Here is a 20523-nt window from a genome sequence, read left to right as displayed (position 1 = left end):
CTGGAAAAGATAGAGTTGACAGATTTAAACTAAAGATCAATAGCTGTTTCCTTGAATCTCATTAGGTCTCATGTACCAACCAGAACGTATACATTTCATTACTTCTACAACTCTGAGGTCCCACCTGTGACCAGGAGTTCAATCTACCTGAGGTCTCACCTGTGACCAGGAGTTCAATCTACCTGAGGTCTCACCTGTGACCAGGAGTTCAATCTACCTGAGGTCTCACCTGTGACCAGGAGTTCAATCTACCTGAGGTCTCACCTGTAACTAACAGCTCAGCTGTGCTTGTAGCTTGTCCAGCACCATTGGTGGCTCTGATGGAAAATCTTCCGCTGTGTGCGGCAGTCACAGCGGGGATCCTCAGAACAGCGCGGCCGTCGCTGAACGAGATCTGAACGCCGGGCAGAGCGGCAGCGGAAAGAACCTGGCCATCACGGAACCAGCTCACCTCAGGAACTGGAGAACCTGCAGAGAGAAGAAGCAGAAGTGAAATAATTGTATTTCATCTAACTATCAAACTTTAAACTTGTTAAAACTAAAATAAATCTCTGATATTGAATCTTACATTTTAATATCAGAATCAAAATAAAGTAAATAAATAAAACTAAGAAATTGAAATTAAAGTAAAACATTTTTGAAAAATATGTAAAACCTTACAAGAACAAGGAATTTCAGATTACAATTGATTTTCTAGAAAATGTGAAATAAAAATCAGAATTGAGAAAAAGGTTTTTGAAGAAGTTTTGGAATAAGGTGTGAATGTTGATTACATTTGAATCTCAGGGAAAAATGAAATGAAAGTTAAAAGTTTAGGAAACCTTCAGAACATGTTTGTTTCAACAGAAACTTGTCAGATGTTTCTTACCACTAACTTGAGCCTCGAACGTCGCGGCACTACCCTCTAGTGCCACGACGCTCTGTAGCGGCTGCGTGAATGTTGGCGCCTGTGTTGACATGATGGTCGGCACCCTGCAACCGAGAGAGAGAAACAAGTCAGGACATAAGAAGTTTGTGAAATTTTTGAAAAAGTTTTACTGGCTGTGATTGGAGCAGGAGGAACGTCTCGTTTCCTTCAGTCGAGGAAACACAGGGTCGACCTTTACGAGAGGAGACACCCATCATCCCTTTCTCCACAAATAGACGCCTGCATCTGTCACAGCTCAGGTTTCAGCTTCATGGAGCTGATGATTCACATGTTTTAAATTTAACCTGTTTCTATTGTTGCAACATTTGAAATGTTTAAAGTCAGTATTTTAATCAACTTTATTAGAAAACAGACGAGCGGCATCAACACGTCTCTACAAACATGTCCCATCATGCACCTGGACAGTGTCTTTCATCACAGCCTCATCTTTAAAGCTGGTGAAACAGTGAAGAAGAAGATAATGATGACAAGACAGGACACAGACTGAAACCCAGTAAACTCAGGTCGACCACATGTTACAACTGGACAACGTAACTAACCAACAACAGAACTAACCAACACCAGAAATAACCAACAACAAATCTAACCAACACCAGAAATAACCAACACCAAAACTAACCAACAACAGAACTAACCAACACCAGAAATAACCAACAACAAATCTAACCAACGACAAAATTAACCAACACCAGAAATAACCAACAACAAATCTAACCAACGACAAAATTAACCAACACCAAAACTAACCAACAACAAAACTTACAAACACCAGAATTAACCAACAACAAAACTAACCAACACCAGAATTAACCAACGACAAAACTAACCAACACCAGAAATAACCAACAACAAATCTAACCAACGACAAAATTAACCAACAACAAAACTAACCAACACCAGAAATAACCAACAACAAATCTAACCAACGACAAAATTAACCAACACCAGAAATAACCAACAACAAAACTTACCAACAACAAAACTAACCAACAACAGAATTAACCAAAAACAAAACTAACCAACAACAAAACTAACCAACAACAAAACTAACCAACACCAGAATTAACCAAAAACAAAACTAACCAACAACAAAACTTACCAACAACAAAACTAACCAACAACAGAATTAACCAAAAACAAAACTAACAAACAACAAAACTAACCAACAACAGAATTAACCAACACCAGAATTAACCAAAAACAAAACTAACCAACACCAGAACTAACCAACAACAGAACTAACCAACAACAGAACTAACCAACAACAAAACTAACAAACAACAAAACTAACCAACAACAGAATTAACCAAAAACAAAACTAACCAACAACAGAACTAACCAACAACAGAACTAACCAACACCAGAACTAACCAACACCAGAATTAACCAAAAACAAAACTAACCAACAACAGAATTAACCAAAAACAAAACTAACCAACAACAAAACTAACCAACAACAAAACTAACCAACACCAGAATTAACCAAAAACAAAACTAACAAACAACAAAACTAACCAACAACAGAACTAACCAACACCAGAATTAACCAAAAACAAAACTAACCAACACCAGAACTAACCAACAACAGAACTAACCAACAACAGAACTAACCAACAACAAAACTAACCAACAACAGAATTAACCAAAAACAAAACTAACCAACAACAGAATTAACCAACACCAGAATTAACCAAAAACAAAACTAACCAACACCAGAACTAACCAACAACAGAACTAACCAACAACAAAACTAACAAACAACAAAACTAACCAACAACAGAATTAACCAAAAACAAAACTAACCAACAACAGAACTAACCAACACCAGAACTAACCAACACCAGAACTAACCAACAACAGAACTAACCAACAACAGAACTAACCAACAACAAAACTAACAAACAACAAAACTAACCAACAACAGAATTAACCAAAAACAAAACTAACCAACAACAGAACTAACCAACACCAGAACTAACCAACACCAGAACTAACCAACACCAGAACTAACCAACAACAGAACTAACCAACAACAGAACTAACCAACACCAGAACTAACCAACACCAGAACTAACCAACACCAGAACTAACCAACACCAGAACTAACCAACAACAGAACTAACTAACACCAGAACTAACCAACACCAGAACTAACCAACACCAGAACTAATTAGAATGAGAAACCAGCAGCTCATGTGTCGTCATGTTCAGAAAACGTTTTGTAAACGTTGAGTAATGAAGTTTCATATTTGACTCATAGATTTTTACATCATCTGATTTTTTACTCGACGAGAGCGAAACTCAACATGCAAACAAAGGTACGAGAGATGATGTCACTTCCTGTCTCAGGAAAAAAGAAAATTTCTAAAATGAATGAGAAAAGACAGAATGTGACAAAAAAGAAAAAGTGAATGAATTAAAGTTTTATAGAAAAGAAAAAGTGGGATCCGTAACGAGGTGGATTCTCTTGTTTCTTCTTCAGGCTCGATGGAACAGAGACGAATGTGCTGCAGCTTTCAGAGAAGAGACAGGTGTGAGACGAGGGTGAGACGAGGGTGAGAGGGGGTGAGACAGGTGAGGCAGCCAGGAGCTATAAATGTCGGGGGGTGTTGGGAGGCAGATGATGCTGACAGACGGCAGCAGCTAGAGGTCGACCACGTGTTGGAGACTTCAGGGGAAACATTATGAAACTGAACATATCTTCATCATAAAATATGAGAAACAGAAGAACGATAAAGAAAAAAAGAAAAGTTGAAAATAATGTTCAAAGTGTTAAATCAGTTGAGATGAAAGCTGCAGATAATCAATAATATAGATAGAAACAGATAATGATCTATTCAGCAGCTTCACATTCTTTATTTTTCATTTGAATGTTGATTTAAAGTTTCAATGTTCGTCTTGTATTTTATCAGTGAATGTTTTTATATCATTTAACTTCATCTGACTTTTGACTCATTATAAGAAAAGGGAATAAATTCAAAGTAGAATGATGCCGTTTGATGGCTTCAAAGTAAAGTAGCTCAATTTGACTCATTTGTAAATTTATAAAAATAAGTGATGAGAAAAAAGAAGTTTCAATCATTTTAATCTTAGATCTTCATTTAATTAATAAAAGACACATTTCAACGTCTTTAGTTTGAAACAGATTAACACGAAAAGAATTTTAAATATATTTCACAGTTTTTATTCTGATAAGTTTAAGTTTCTTTTTTTCTGTATTTGAAACAAATGTTAGAATAAAACCTGAAGTCAGGCTTGATGGCGTGGGGCGGGGCTTAGACTCAGTTTAGTGCTGTTGTTTATCTGAGTTCACACTAGAAGAAAAAACTTTACGACTTTAACGACTTTGTTTCAGCTGGAACACAAAGAAAATAAACACACACACACACACACACACACACACACACACACACACACACACACACGCTCACTCTCTCTCACACACACACACTTAATGTCACAGTAACATTATCTACCAGTAGCACTACAACTGTATTCAAATAATATATAAAAATAATTTCATGAAGACGGATATTCAAATAATATTTTATAAAATTATATTAAAAACATTGAAGTTTCATCTTAAAAACAAGAAACAAACAAAAACATTTCATCATTTCAAATTTCATGTTAAAATCTTTTAAATGTTTTTGTGGTTTATTAAAATCTTTTAAATGTAACATGCGACAAAATGTATTTTTAAAATTAATTTTATCTATTTGTTTTGATTATTTATTAATAAAAATCAATATTCTATTGATCTAATGCCATTTATCATTTTGGTATAAAAAAAGTATGAGTTATAAACGACAAAAACAACTTGTCTCTTTAGAGTTTCAGATAAAATCAACTGAAGAGTTTTAGTTTCTTTGACTTTTTTTAAGACAATAAATAAATAAACGTCAATTTATCAACAAACAATAAAACCAGAGAAGAAGAAACAGTGAGATAAAGATAAGAAACTGACGTTAATTCACTGTTTCTTATATTTTACATTTTTGAATATGGGGAACTTATTATTGAAACAGTTGTTGTCAGCAAATAAATATGTGTTATATATAAATTAAAGATCCCCCCCACAGTAACAAGTCCGTTTTTTTGTTCTCTTTTTCTTGATGTCGGTATTATTTTCTTTTAACTCAATTATCTACTTATCAAGTGACGTCATCAGCCTGATTCGAACATTAATATATATATTTTTAATTAAAAACTATTCCAAACTAAATTTTTATAGAGAAATATATAAAAATAATGTAACTAATCTTATATTCCAAGTGTTTTATTCCGAAGGTCCAACATAATACATTTCATATATCTTTTGAAAGCCCAGAAATAAATGATCCAGTAAATTTACAGTAAAATGTCACATGATTCATAAACGACACAAAACACATTCACACATTTCATCACCACGACGATGCAGCACATGTAAAATGTTCTTTTCCCTTTATAAATATAAAGGAAATCAATAATCAATCATTGGAGCTGATTGATGTGTTTGAAAGATGCAGTTTCTTTTAACTCAGGTGAAAACTTCAGATCTTTTAATCGATGATCGATACGCAGCTTTAAAAAGTGTCGTTGGACTCGGCTCTTATTTACAGAGCAGAATCTGAACGACAGATATGGAGGTGACCAAAAATACACCCACCCCCTCCACCCCCTCCACCCCCTGACCCCCGCAGGTTGATTGACAGCCACCATGTGGCACATAGCTGGAACTGATACCCTGCAGCTGATTCCCTTAAAAAGCCATCGGCCGCCCAGCGACACTCCGCTCTCATGCATCAGCTGCTATTCTGGGCTCCTCTCAGTTCTGCATGAGGCCGACTTCAAACATGAGAAAATGTGACACAAAGACTTAAAACAGTAAAAGACAAGGGACCTCTCAGTCCAAGGTCCCCGTTAAACACAAGTCAGCAAACGCACAGGACGGACAGGACATGTGGGGACACGGTGGTTACTCACTTGTACCTGGGACTGATGGGACAGAGCCCAGCTGACGAGCTTCCTTCTCTTTATCCAGAAGCTTTTCCAGAAAAATCCAAGATGAGAACGGTCGAGCCACCAAATATTCCCCCCCGAACCAAACAAAACTACACAGTGACGGTCGTGTAGTTTTGTTTCCCTCCTCGCAATCCCTCCACCCGAGGCGAGGCTGGGAATGCTCCAACTGCTCAGGAGGGCCCAGATGGTGGTTTAGCTTTTTATAGCAGGGGCTCCACCTGCATCATCGCCCAGCTGACACTCCCTATTGGCCAGTCAGGACCCTCAGGGGGCATGATGGGACATGGCAGCCATTTATGCAACCTCCAGCCCGTCAGTCACCGTCGCTCTTTGATTCAAATCAAAGAGCGACGTTTGTCTGCAGCTCGTTCAGACGTTTGTTAAAAACCAGCTTCACTTTGTTCTGAAGAAAAAACTCATGAGTGACGTTAAAAAGCTGCGGAGACCAGAAGGAGGCCGAGGCTGTTCCTGTCACTCAAACACCCCTGGCCCCGCCCCCGCCATTACAACACACCACTCTTACTGTTTACACAACTACACCCAGCTGTCAATCATCTATCACCCAATCAAGTGGTGGACACTCCTCAACAGATCAGACGAGACAAAACCAAACCCTCTGTCCACTGACACTGTCTTCATGTCTCAGTGAGACACTGTCTTCATGTCTCAGTGAGACACTGTCTTCATGTCTCAGTGAGACACTACAATGTCTTCATGTCTCAGTGAGACACTGTCTTCATGTCTCAGTGAGACACTAACACTGTCTTCATGTCTCAGTGAGACACTGTCTTCATGTCTCAGTGAGACACTAACACTGTCTTTATGTCTCAGTGAGACACTAACACTGTCTTCATGTCTCAGTGAGACACTGTCTTCATGTCTCAGTGAGACACTGTCTTCATATCTCAGTGAGACACTAACACTGTCTTCATGTCTCAGTGAGACACTGTCTTCATGTCTCAGTGAGACACTGTCTTCATATCTCAGTGAGACACTGTCTTCATGTCTCAGTGAGACACTGTCTTCATGTCTCAGTGAGACACTGACACTAGTCTTTATGTCTCAGTGAGAAACCAGTCTTTATGTCTCAGTGAGACACTGACACTAGTCTTTATGTCTCAGTGAGACACTGACACTAGTCTTTATGTCTCAGTGAGACACTAGTCTTTATGTCTCAGTGAGACACTGTTACTATAGAGTCCCCACATGCTGAAGTTATTCATGATGTGGGAGAAGATTTCAGATCTTCATCTTTAAAACTTGTTGTGTTTTATAAGTTCTTTATAAGTTTGATCATTTTTGGTCACATGAAGGACATGATGTCACTATATACCTTTAATTTGCACCACAATCTAATGTGTGTTAAAACTTAATTTGCTAAATGGTTACAACAAGTGTAACACAATGATTACACATCAAACAATATACTCTGTGTATCAACCTGTATGATGTGTATTTATACCTTGTGTGAAGTAATAATAATCTTTTTAAAACAGCCAATCTGACAAAGCTGAAACATAATGGTGTCAAAAGCGATCGCGATGTCTTTAAACAAATAAGTCAACGGTTTGGACAGAACATAAAGGTGTCTGGGGTAAACACAATGTCTCTTAAAAAGATAGTAAACTGTTTGAACAGAACATATGGTGTCAAAGAAGTCAATTGGGAAGTTCCAACAGTAAACCTAAGGGCTCAGGCCACGATGTACTGTTGGACCAATGAAATGCTGACAGGTGTGGTGTCTAAGGGTTTATAAGAAGGAGCCACACCACTGGTGAGTTCTTCTCTGGTGATACTCAGGCTCGCTACTGAATGCTCTCATGCATCAGTCGACAATAAACCCCTAACCCTGTGAGTTTACTTCTCCTGTTTTTCATTCGACTGAATTTTTTTTTTCACCAAGATTGAAACTGAGTTTACAAACAGTGTTTGTAGGACGATGGAGCCAGTTTGACTTTATCTGCAGATACAAAGAGATCAAACCAAATAAAAGGTTTTATACTTTGAATTGAACTTTTCACTGCAGGACTGAATCTCTTCAGTAATTAATGAAGTGAGCAGCTTTATATTTTCATTATCAACAACTTGAACTTCTGTTTCATAAAAGGCATCTTCTCTGTATCAAAGAACAAGAAACTGAAAATTAAAGTTGAATTTGAAGTTTGAGAAACAGAATGTGTCAAATTCAAACACAGTCGTCATGGTGATGTTTTCATTCCTTTTTTGTCACGTCTTGAAAATAGTAACTAATAATCAGTTTAACTAAACTTTGACAAACGAACAGATTGTGACAGAAACTTTTATTTTTCTTTGTGTTAAAACTTTTTTAAATGATTTTGTATTATTCTGATCACGGACATTCAGAGCGAAACAAAACCTTTGGACAGAACAACTTGTTTCTGACTTTCTTTGAGACACAGTTTAACATAGCCAGTCAATTTTACTGGTACAGAGCAGGTTAGCGCTGAACTCCACATTACCATGGTGACTGAGCAGGATTAATGTTAGCGAGAGTCATGGAACAGATCTCTCTTAAATAAGAATTATCAGACATGACCAGACTTATCAGAATAACAATGTAACACAACATGAACCCATTATGAGCAAACTCAGCATCAATGTTTGTACCTGTAGTTTCTCACAGCATCCAGCAGGGGGCGCAGCTGCACCATGGAAACAGGAACAAACACGCACTCACACTTGACTCCCACACACACGTTTGTACTTCACCTCAAACACCATGAAGGTCAGAGAGAGAGCATCAGACAAAATGACAAAGATATCTGTGCAAGACACACGCACACACACACACACACGCACACACACACACACGCACGCACACACACACACACACACACGTCTATTCTCAGTGAAGTTCTGTGTGGATGGGAGGAGGTGAAGAACTCTCTGCCACTTAATGACTCGGTTTGGTTCCACAGCTGAGATTCCACATGGAACAAGCTCCCCAGCCTCCTCTTCCTCCTCCTCCTCCTCCTCCTCCTCCTCCTCCTCCTCCTCCCCAACCCTATCCCTTCATCGTTGGAGGTTTGCCGTGAGCGGTTGCGGAGATCATAGAAACTGATCAGACATTCAGGCTGTGGACGGAGAAGAGGTAGAGATGTGAGGAGCTCAGTGTCAGAACCAGAACCATGGTCTGTAAACACGCCAGTCCCCCTGAGACCTGACCAGAACCACATCCCTCCAACAAACACTACTGTGTGAAGATGTCTCAGGTTTGGTTCTTAGGCCTTTACATTTTAAGGTTTTGATCTTCTATGTAAAGAGCCTTGAGATCATGTATATTATGATCTATACAAAAATAATTGAGTATATCTGTATGTATGTATGTATATATATATATATATATATATTTATACGTATAAATATTTATTTATTTATTCATACATATAAATATATACACATATTTATATTTATATACACACACACATCACCTCTGGTCCTGTATGTTAACATGGAGAACATGTTATCCAGTTTTATTCTCTCTGAATCATCCCCCTGGCTCTGGTCCAGCCCCTGGGGTGGGGTGGGGGGTTAATTGGCTGAATTAATGGAGGCTAATTATTATGCTAATGTTTACCTGGTGGAGACAGCAGGGCCTGGACCCCCAGGCCACCCGAAGCAGTGGGTGTTTGTGATGAAGCATCTCAGATCAATCAATCAAAATCTTAAAAACACAAAGTCCAACTTGTTCCACATCGAGCAAGCATGAGCAACAGCGGGGAGGAAAAACTCCCAAGTGGAAGAAACAGGGGAACAAAAGGAAATAAAGGGGGGGGGCGTTGAGTCAGTGTCAGGTCAGGGGCTTGAATCCAGCCGGGGAATCTCCACATGGACGTTTGCATGGTCTTCCAAGGGTGCGTTGGTCCCCCCGGGCACTCCGGCCTCCCTCATGGTCCAACATGCGCAGTAGTAGGACCCATGGCTCCAGAGGTGGGAGGTCCTCAGGTGAGAGTGCTGGTGGTTGCCTGACCCTCCATGTCAGCCCTGCGACAGACCGGTGACTTCACTAGGTCCATCCCTCACCAGGACCCTCACCAGGACGGGCTCCGGAGAGCTGCACAGCATGGACCAAGGAGGGGAGGAGAAGACCCAAGGAGTTAGAGATATGTAATAAGATATAACAAAATAAACAGAGAGTGAAGAAGAGAGAAGGTGCTGGTGCCTGATGGGTAATCCCCCAGCAGTGTAGGCCTATAGCAGCATAGCTTTGGATGACTATGGTTCAGGATTGAGCTAAAAGCTTTATCAGAAAGGAAGGTTTTAAGTCTAGCCTTAAATGTAGAGACTGTGTCTGCTGGGACATCCTGATAACTGGGAGTTGCAGTCGTCTAGCCTCGACGTAATAAAGGCATGAATCAGTTTTTCAGAATCCTGTTTTGACAGGATGTGTCTGATTCTCTTTATATTACGCAGAGAAAGCTATTCTGGAGGTTTGACTCATGTGTTGGGTAAGTGACAGATCTTCATCAAACAGAACTCCTAGGTTCTTCACAGTGGAGTTAAGAACCAGGCGGATGTCATCTAGGTTCACCGACTGGTTAGACAGAGTACTGTCTATTAATCCAGATCCATCTGGATCTGGATTACAGTTTTTCACAATTGTTAAAACACGTTTTTTGAATCCTCCTTTTCTCAGAATTCTAAACACAAAACTCTTTTCTCAAACTACTCTCACAAAACCTCCGATTCTTTTTGCAGAACCACACCATCGCCTCAGAATAGTTTCACATGTGCTCATACCTGAACAATGTTGTCAGACGAATCGGTCACAATAGAAAAACTGCTGAGCTGTCATCAAACACTACAACAAAAACTTGAAAACACAGTGGTCGAGGCCTGTTGCTCATGGAGAAATGTTCATTGGTCACAATAAAGAACTTTACACAGTTGATCATTGAGCTTCGTTGAGCGTCATCCTGTCTTTGGGCTGGGTCAGGCCACAGCTCTTCATCCACATCACACGTTATATTTGCCCTTGAGAGGCAACGGGGGAAAAAACCCTCGTGTGCCGTACCCAGCCCTGACACTTCTCCTCACCAGTGTCATCACAGGCTCATTCCATGGCCTCGAGAAGATTACTGTGAGTCTGGTGAAGGGCTGTCGCTCGTACACCTTCCATCTCCAAGTGGAGGAAAACTCCTCTGTTGCATTGAAGGGAGAGTACGGTGGCAGGTAGAGGTTACTGTAATGATATTCTGATTCATATTGAACCATTCTCTGACTTGGACAGCACGGCGAAAACTAACATTGTCCCAAATCATAACATCAATATTCCGCTCCATCATCTCATGTTCCTGCTGTTCATTGCAGACAACTCATCTCTAAGACCAAGAAAGGTGAGAAGGTGCTGGGTGTTACAGTACATGGCCTGAGTGGCACGATGGTGAAGAACACCCCGGCTGCTTACAGCAGCACACAGTGTTATATTACTGTACCGCCATTGGAAATTGCCTCTCTTCGTCTTCCTCTCCCTCCTCTTCCTCTCCCTCCTCTTCATCTCCCTCCTCTTCCTCTTCTTCGTCTTCCTCTCCCTCCTCTTCCTCTCCCTCCTCTTCCTCCTTCTTGTCCTCCGCCTCTACCTCCTCTTACACACACTCGTCCTCTGTGTCTCTGATCCATTGTTGTCATGAGCTTGCAGGACCAACCTGCTGCACTCTGAACTTACATTGGTTTTCATGTTGTCACGACATGAAGAGAAACAAGTGTGATCAAGTTTGAATCGTTGTGTTCAATGGATGACACGTGTGTTTCACTTGTGTTCATATTTTGCCGCTGGTTTTCACCGTTATGCGTCACACGTGCATCACAGAGACTCTCTCTGTGTTTTATTGCGTGAGAATGTGTTTAGAGTTTTGCTAAAGGAAAGACTGAGACCTGCAGATAGTGTTTCACTGGGTGAGGATAGTTCATGGTTTAGTCAAAATGATGCTCAATTCAACGGAGCAACGGATTCACACAACAGGAAATAGTGTTTTAGCAATTCAGAAAAACTGTAACAGATCTGGAACCAGAGAGAAACAGAAACAACCCCCCCTGCTGGAAACGAGCCACTTCCACCTGCTGAGAGCTGAATCGCAAAGCATCATGGGAAAATGTCTCATTTAAAGCCCAGTCTGCAGGTTTGGAGCTGCAACCACCTCCAGACAATCAATCAGCTGTTTGAAGATGTTCGTCCATCGGAATCATTAAATGTTGAAACATGAAATCGTGAGAAAATGTCCATCACCGATCAAAGAACATAAGTTATTTTATCAGATAAATAACCCCCAACCCAGACCTGCAGCATAAACACCGAACTAACCAGTGGATCAGTTTCCTCACCGAGTCGACCTCAGAGAGAGAAGCTGCTTCGTTCACGTGTGAAAACTTCATGATGAATTAAAGTGAATTTCACAAAGAACAAAACTAAGAAGAAAAACATGAACACAAACATTGAACCAAACATATGAACGAGTCAGATCTTAAATATTCAGAGATTCTTATATAAGAACTTTAACTATAACGATTAGAGCAATAACGATATAAACGTATTATTCTGATTGGCTCTCAGTGTTACCGTTGTTCAAGCCTCATTACGACGCCCCCTGGTGGCAGAGTGAACAGATCTTAGGCCAGTTGATCCTCCTGCGGAAAATCTAAGCTGCAGGGGGTGGGGGGATGAGTTGGGCATCAGATACAGAAATTACTGAATGACGAGGGAAACTCTCGATCTCTTTGTCTCTCTTTGTCACTGTCTGTCTCTTTTTGGCTATCTCTCGCTCTGTCTGTCTCTCCCTCTCTCTCTTTGTCGCTGTATGTCTCTTTTTGTCTCTCTCTGTCTCCCTCTCTCTCTTTGTCGCTGTATGTCTCTTTTTGTCTCTCTCTGTCTCCCTCTCTCTCGCCCAGTGCTGATGATAAGAGTGTGGAGCGTGCGCAAGGGGGGGGTGTCACCCCTCCTGCAGGAATTCAAATCAGCCCCCGTTGCCTGGATTTAATTTGCATTCTGGGAAACGATAGCAATGCAGAGGCGGCGGTGGGAGCAAGCAAGGCGTTGTGCCCGGCAGCTCTGCCACAGAGGAGGATCTGGGGGCCACCTGCCCCCCCCCCCTCTAATCCACAAGTATTTGATTGTGAGCGTCAGGAACGTCCTCTGCTTTGATGTGCGTTTGTCCCGTGGACACAACATTAAAGACTCTCCTTCAAGCTCGGGAAAATTCAAATAGCGTTACCTTCTTCTAAGGATTGCAAATGTGCTTAAATATGCCCTTTAATGGTTCATTTCCTGAAACCGTGAGCTCAATAAATTAGTTCCCCCTGTGAGGAGGCTCGCCGCTCGCCACCCCTGATTGGCTGCTGAGTAGAGCTGAGAAACCAGAGGTGTTCATATGAACTGAAGAGAGACAATGATTCACCTGAGATCAGGTGATGTCAGATCTGAGCTGAGATCAGCTGACTCCAGGTCCAACGTCCTCCAGGCTCTTCTCCTGGATAAACTCCACCCTCACACGGACGTTCACACACACATTACGAACATGTGATCCGATGTTCAGGTGTGAACAGATCAGATATAGATCCAGACACAACAGATCACATCCAGAGTCTGAATAAAATGAAGGAACAACTTCCTCTGAGCTGCTGCTGCTAGTACACACACACACACACGCACACACACACACACACACACACGCACGCACACACACACACACACACACACACACACAGTGACATCGGACACACTTGATTTGTAAAAACAACAGAAATGACGGACACGTTGAGGAAATCATCAGACACATGTTGACACGAGATGACACGTGTTGATTCCAGGTGTGAATGAGGCCTTAGACAACTTGAGGGTCGTCTTCTTTCCAGATCCGCCCTCATCTCCCAGGATGCATCTGTCTGTAGTTTGCTCTGTGGAGCATCTGTATAAAGCTGCTCTTCTCTCAGTCCAAGCTGTGAGACGTGCAGTTTGTAGGTTTTACTGAACGGAGCTCAGGCCACGACTCATCGTAAGTAGTGTCCATGTATATGATTCTATATGTTACCGTATAAAATGAGAACAGAACAACAGCAGCTTCAGTCTTTGATCTTTTAATCCTCTTTCATCTTTCAGGAAGTGACATAAGATTAAAGTCTCAGATTGAATCAACAATTTTCTTCACACATGACTTTAACACAACACAACAGACACAAAAACACACACAACAACAACACACTGTAACCACGTGACCTCAGATGAGCTCACACACGATGTGACCTCCGTGAGAAAACAAAGGTCGAAGGTCGAAGATCAGAATGAAAAGAAAAAGTTTAAACACTGAAAGTGTTTGATAAAGAAAATGAAAGAAATGAAAGTAAGGATTCTTATTCTTCCTGATGAATATTTTAACGTGTGGAGCAGAGACATGTTCAAAATGAAACTTTATTTACACGACTTCATAAGAAACAATTCACTGCTGAAGATTCATTATTTCAATTCACAATAAAACACAAGTGAACAAAGAATCAGAGTTTCACCATTTTACTAGTTTCATCAGGTCTTTTCTATTTATTTGTATAAAACCAAATCTTAATATACATTTATATTATTTACATATTAAGGTCGAGACCTTAAAGTTATAGAGAAACCAACAGTTCCCTAAATGAACAGCTCTGACGACTGAGAGAGAAAAAACTCTTTAACTGGAAGAAAGAACCAAACTCAGTGTGGAGAGAGAGAGACAGAGAGAGAGAGAGAGAGACAGAGAGAGAGAGACAGAGAGAGAGAGAGAGAGAGAGACAGAGAGAGAGAGAGAGAGAGAGAGACAGAGAGAGAGAGAGAGACAGACAGAGAGGTGCTCAGTGCAGAGAGGAGCCTGGTAGCTGAAGGTTCTACCTCCTGTTCTCCTCTTACAGACTCTAGAACCCAGAGTGGGAGCTGGTTCCACAGGAGAGGAGCCTGGTAGCTGAAGGTTCTACCTCCTGTTCTCCTCTTACTGACTCTAGAACCCAGAGTGGGAGCTGGTTCCACAGGAGAGGAGCCTGGTAGCTGAAGGTTCTACCTCCTGTTCTCCTCTTACTGACTCTAGAACCACAGGAGAACCTGTGTTTTGGTAGTGAACTGATCTTTCTGGATGACATGGTGTTATCAGCTCTTTGACATATGAAGGTTTGATTGTTAAGGTTTAAATGTGAGGAGCAGGATCTTGATATTCTGGATTTTACAGGGAGCCGATGTAGAGAAGACAGGAGTAATAAGATGTCTCCTTCTACTTCCTGTCAGCACTCTGCTGCAGCACTTTGACCAACTGGAGACTTTTCTCAGACTTCCTGTGACGTCCTGATAATAAAGAGTTAATCTAGTCTAGAGAACAAATGGACGAGTTTCTCAGCGTCCTTCTGAGACAGGATGTTTCAAATTTTCACAATATTGTGCAGGTGGAAGATGGAAATCTATCTGATAAATATAATTGAAACCAGTCTGAGGTTCCTCTGATCTCTCTACATCCTGACTGAAAGTTTTCCAACAAACCGTTTCTATCTGAGTCGTCACACAGCTGGTTAGCAACAGCTTCCTCTAGGATTTCAGAAATGAAGGTTTGATGTGGGTCTGTAATGAGCTCAGACCTCTGGATCTTTTTATCAGAGGTTTAATTACAGCTACTTTAAAAGCTTGAGGTACGTAGCTGGTTAACAAAGACATGTTCGTCTGATTTAATATGGAACTGTCAATCAGGGGGACACTTCCTTACAAAGTCCAGTCGGGACAGAGTCTAAAAGACAAGTTGTTGGTTTACATGATGAAACTAATGAATCAGTTCAGAAGGTCAATAGAAGAGAAGTGGTTCAAACATAAATCTGGTTCTATGGTTCCAGGACCAGACAATGTATCTGTGCTCTTCATGGGGAGGAGGTGGTGGATCTGATCCCTGATGGTTATAATTTGATTTGTGAAGAAGCTCATGAAGTCATTGCTTCTCAGAGTTAGAGGAATAGATGGGTCAGTAGAGCTGTGACTTTCTGTCAGCCTGGCTACAGAGCTGAAGAGGAACCTGGGCTGGTTCTGACTTTCTTCTATTAATAATGAATAATAAGAGGTTCTGGCATTTCTGAGAGCTTTCTTGTGATTCATCAGGCGATCCTTCCAGGCTCGGTGAAAGTCATGTTGACTGGTGGAACGCCACTTCCTCTCCAGCTTCTGTGATGTTTTAAAACACGTGTTTGAGAATTATACCACGGAGCTGATCTCCTCTGATTCACCTTCTTCTTTTTTAGCAGGCGACAGCGTCAAGGGTTGTTTTTAATGAAGCTGGTGTTCTATGAACAAAGTTATCAACTAATGTGGGAGTAAAGTTTTGAGAACTTTCCTGTATTATACTGACACATGGCTGAGAGGTTCGTCTAGAAGGAGGCAGTTCTTTACATGTGTTCACAGTTTTATCAGATTAACATCAACTACAATAGAATTTCTGTCCAGAACCAGTGTCGTCAATAATTCTAAATTCAAATGAAATTTAAAAAATGATCGGACAGAAGACGGTTCTGTGGAAATATTCGATTTTCTTTAGCATTCTCTCAGGTAACGACTCTACACGTTGAATACCTGGACTCCCAGCATCACTTAAAGGTCCAGTTGACCTGTTTTTAGCACCTGGGTCCACCAGGACCTGATGACTGAGAATCTCCAGACACTAGTTTCATCAGCTCTGAGCTACGGTCAGTTTGTAATTAAATGTGGACAGGTTGGCTCCTTCGAAATAAAAGTCTGCATTCATGATAAATTATAATCTGAGTTAATCTGAGACTAAATCTGAACAAATTAAACTCACTTTGGTTTTTAAGCAGCTTTGACGAGTGAAGCACAAAATACCTTTTCTCTGCTGACGCTCGGCCAGGAGATTAACTTCCTGTCAGAGGATTTCATCTGATGTGGACGTGACAAAGGTAAGGACATGATGATGATGATGGAGGATATAGAGTCGTTTCTCACTTCATCTCAGATTTGATCCTTTTTAACACAATGAGCATCATTTAATTTATTTTCAGAACAAACTAAAACTGACCTTTGAATCAAGACATTTCAGTTCTGATGCTATTTGTCTCCAAAGTTAACGTCCCCCCGCCCTGATGACGTCATTAAGACCCAGAGCAGCAGGACCAAGTTTTTCATTTGAAGGAAATGATAAAAAAGATTCAGACTCAGTGAGGTTTTTGAGTTTCTCCTGATAAAACTGTGAATTTGTCTTTTATGTTTAGTTTCTCAAATTAAAAATAAATAAAATGGCATCAGGACATTTTGCTTTATGTCTCACTGTTTTTCCACAGCTGCAGATTCACTGCTCTAATCGTCAGGAAGTAATCAGCCACCGATCGCTTAAGACGGATTTTATCAAAGTTCTCAGGTCAGCGGCTTTGGACGATTACATCCAGGATCAGGACGGTTCACACAGGACGCTCTGACACACACGGTCCTGAACCTGTGGACCTTCACCCTGGGGTCTGTTCAGGATCCTGTCTGTTTAGGATCGGTTCTGTTCAGGATCTGTTCTGTTCAGGATCCTGTCTGTTCAGAATCAGGTCTGTTCAGGATCCTTTCTTTTCAGGATCAGGTCTTTTCAGGATCCTTTCTTTTCAGGATCAGGTCTTTTCAGGATCCTTTCTGTTTAGGATCTGTTTTTTTTAGGATCTGTTCTATTCAGGATCAGGTCTGTTCAGGATCCTTTCTTCTCAGGATCAGGTCTGTTCAGGATCCTGTCTGTTTAGGATCTGTTCTGTTTAGGATCAGGTCTGTTTAGGATCCTTTCTTCTCAGGATCAGGTCTGTTCAGGATCCTGTCTGTTTAGGATCTGTTCTGTTCAGGATCAGGTCTGTTCAGGATCCTTTCTTCTCAGGATCAGGTCTGTTCAGGATCCTTTCTGTTTAGGATCGGTTCTGTTCAGAATCAGGTCTGTTCAGGATCCTTTCTGTTTAGGATCAGGTCTGTTTAGGATCCGGTCTTTTTAGGATCCCATTCCAGTGAAGTGGATCTTAACCGATCCAAACAGCAACACACGATGGAGCAGATTCAAGGGACTGAAGGAAAAGTCCAGGTACTGGTCTGGGTTAGAGACCGGATCCTGAAAAGACCTGGGGCATCATTTATAAACATTACATACGCACAATACAGAGGCCTGAACCGTGCGTGCACCACTTCTCACACAAACGTTGGGATTTATAAAAACACTTCCACACTAACTCTGACTAAAGCGTACGAACATGTTGGAGACAGGAGGTGGATCAATTCTCTTATTGATCAAAAGGTTATTTGTGCTCACTCGACAAAACTGTTCCATAAGAACCCTTAATTGAAAAAGATATAAAACAACTTACTGCAATTTATGTTCAGATAAGAATTAATATCTTCGAAAACTGCGTGTATCAAGGACGAGTGTGTTTTACAAATGAAGCCCCGGGGAGAAAGAAATGTAACTTCTGCTTCTGGATCATTTCAACAACAGTAAAGAGTCAACAACAGTAAAGAACTTTTTTTTTTAATCGGTTTTGAATTTAACATCACGAGTCAAACCTGTGACTCGTTTCCACTCAAGGTGTTGGTTACAGGAGTAACCCTGGTCGTCCACATGTTTATCAGACTGTGCTGATGTTTGTGAACTTGCATCAGCAGCAGTTTAATACTTAACCATCCAGTTCATTTTAAAGTGAAACGACCCCTGATGACTTCATTTCCTGCGACATGTTTCCCAGGCGTTAGCTCGGAACCTGAGGGGAGTACGAGGGAAAAGTTCGACCTGAACGACCTCCAACAGCTCCTCTTTCTGTTTGTGTTGGTTTTATTTCCCTCAGCGACGACACACTCGTGGTGTCTCTCAGGTGTCAGGAATCATAGGAGCAGCGGGCACGGAGCGGCTGGAAGGTGAGAGCTGTCGCGAGTCGCTTGCTGGCATCAGTGATATGAGAGAAACATGACAGGAACAAGTGGAACAAAGGACGATGATACCGAGGAGACGAGCAGCTGAGTAAATACTCTCATCCTCGGCTCACACATGAAACCACAACTTCAACAGTTCCACAAGAAACTGCAGCTGATGATGCCTCACGACCTAAAGTGACGGAGACCAAACGTGTTTTACAACCTCGGTTAGAGTAAAGAAGAATTAAAGAAAGAAAGAGAGAGAGAGAGAAGAGTTAAATAAAGAAGAGTTAAAGAGTTGAACGTGCAAACTGAAATCAAATTTTGAACAAACAAGACAGAATTCTTCTGACGTCTTGGCTTCCTTTTTGTTGCCATTACCTCTTTGAAAAACAGTTTGTCACTGGAGTGCAATGAATTATGGGATATGTTGGGCCAGGAAGGATCCTCCCGGTGTAGCTCGGTTGCTTGTGGGTCGGAGGCTGACGAGACGTTTAGTTTCACTTTAACCCAGTTTCACAAACTGGACTGAAAGTGGACAGAAAATTCTGAAAAGATCCACGTTGTGGGAAACGTGCGGAACGTGTGTGTAGCGGTCATCACAGTTACACACACGTTCACCGAGGTGTACTACCTCACACACTGGCTTCCGTCCTTAAGGGGCAGGCCAAGCCTGTAACACAAGTTAATTATTTTATTATCATTATTATGTTTTACTGCCGTTCAAAACTCTTGGTCCTGTCTGAGGCCGAGCTGCAAACACGTCAGACACGTGACTCAAGCTTTTTCAGATCTGCTCTGAACTCTGGAGCCTCTGGAGTTTCTCAGGTGGAGGGGCAAGTCACGGAGAGAGCCTCCAGAGTTTCTGTGGACTTTCTCCGTGTGGCCTCCTGAGAATAAAGTGTGCAGGAGATCCTTCAGTGTGACATCACTTCCAGAAGAGCTTTTATTTTGAAATAACAGGAAAGACAAAACTCTTCGTCAGTCTCTCGGCCTCCGTACAGTAAAAAGAGCCTGCACTTTACTAAAGCATTTTATTTTGTATTTTGTGATCTTTGGATGTCAGTTCCTGTCAGACAGAACCTCCTGACATCATCAAGCTTTTCTCCTCTGATGAAACATGAATGTGTGAAATATTAAATCCGTTAACTCAGATGAATCATCCGCGTGAAGCCGCTCCACAAATTAACAGCAACTTTTCGTGCTAATTTGAAGTGTAATCCTGGTGTTGATTGACAGTGTTGTCAGACCTCAGAATAACTCTGCTCTTCAGTGTTCGTGCTCTCTGGATTATTTCAGATTATCTTGTAATTCCTCGTTTAATCTGCTCCAAGATTGAGAGTCGCACTCTGAGATGAAGTGTCAACAGCTGATGAGAAATCATCGTCACTCGCTCCACTTGAAAACTTCAGATGGTCCCAGATTATCTCACACACACAAACACACAGTAACACACACACACTGACACTAACACTAACACACACACAGTAACACACACACACTGACACTAACACACACACACTGACACACACACACTGACACTAACACACACACAGTGACACTAACACACACACACTGACACACACACACACAGTAACACACACACACTGACACACACAAACACACAGTAACACACACACACTGACACTAACACACACACAGTAACACACACACACTGACACTAACACACACACACTGA

General features: G+C 41.3%; 1 protein-coding gene and 1 long non-coding RNA gene across 3 annotated transcripts in view; both read right to left on the bottom strand.

The window, feature by feature from the left end:
• The window catches only part of LOC109642081 (titin-like), a 165684-nt gene extending 159568 nt beyond the window's left edge, over nt 1-6116 (bottom strand). For both annotated transcript variants that reach the window (XM_069532619.1, XM_069532620.1), the window contains exons 1-3: nt 5897-6116; nt 869-972; nt 265-468 (exon numbers count right to left, since the gene is read on the bottom strand). In XM_069532619.1, the coding sequence (XP_069388720.1) occupies nt 265-468; nt 869-959 (295 nt within the window). In that variant the 5' untranslated portion in view covers nt 960-972; nt 5897-6116. The remainder of the gene's footprint in view (nt 1-264; nt 469-868; nt 973-5896) is intronic.
• A 2833-nt stretch (nt 6117-8949) lies between these two features.
• Nucleotides 8950-13952, bottom strand: LOC138411931 (uncharacterized). The gene is made up of 3 exons (XR_011244420.1): nt 13348-13952; nt 9534-10010; nt 8950-9030 (listed from the first exon to the last, which is right to left on the bottom strand). It is a non-coding gene; the product is annotated as an uncharacterized lncRNA (long non-coding RNA).
• Between the last annotated feature and the right edge of the window lie 6571 nt (nt 13953-20523).

Source organism: Paralichthys olivaceus, chromosome 10 (genome assembly GCF_024713975.1).
Source record: "Paralichthys olivaceus isolate ysfri-2021 chromosome 10, ASM2471397v2, whole genome shotgun sequence".
NCBI lineage: Eukaryota > Metazoa > Chordata > Actinopteri > Pleuronectiformes > Paralichthyidae > Paralichthys > Paralichthys olivaceus.
The sequence above is the reverse complement of the archived record's forward strand: the minus strand, read 5'-3'. Positions and strand labels throughout refer to the sequence as shown.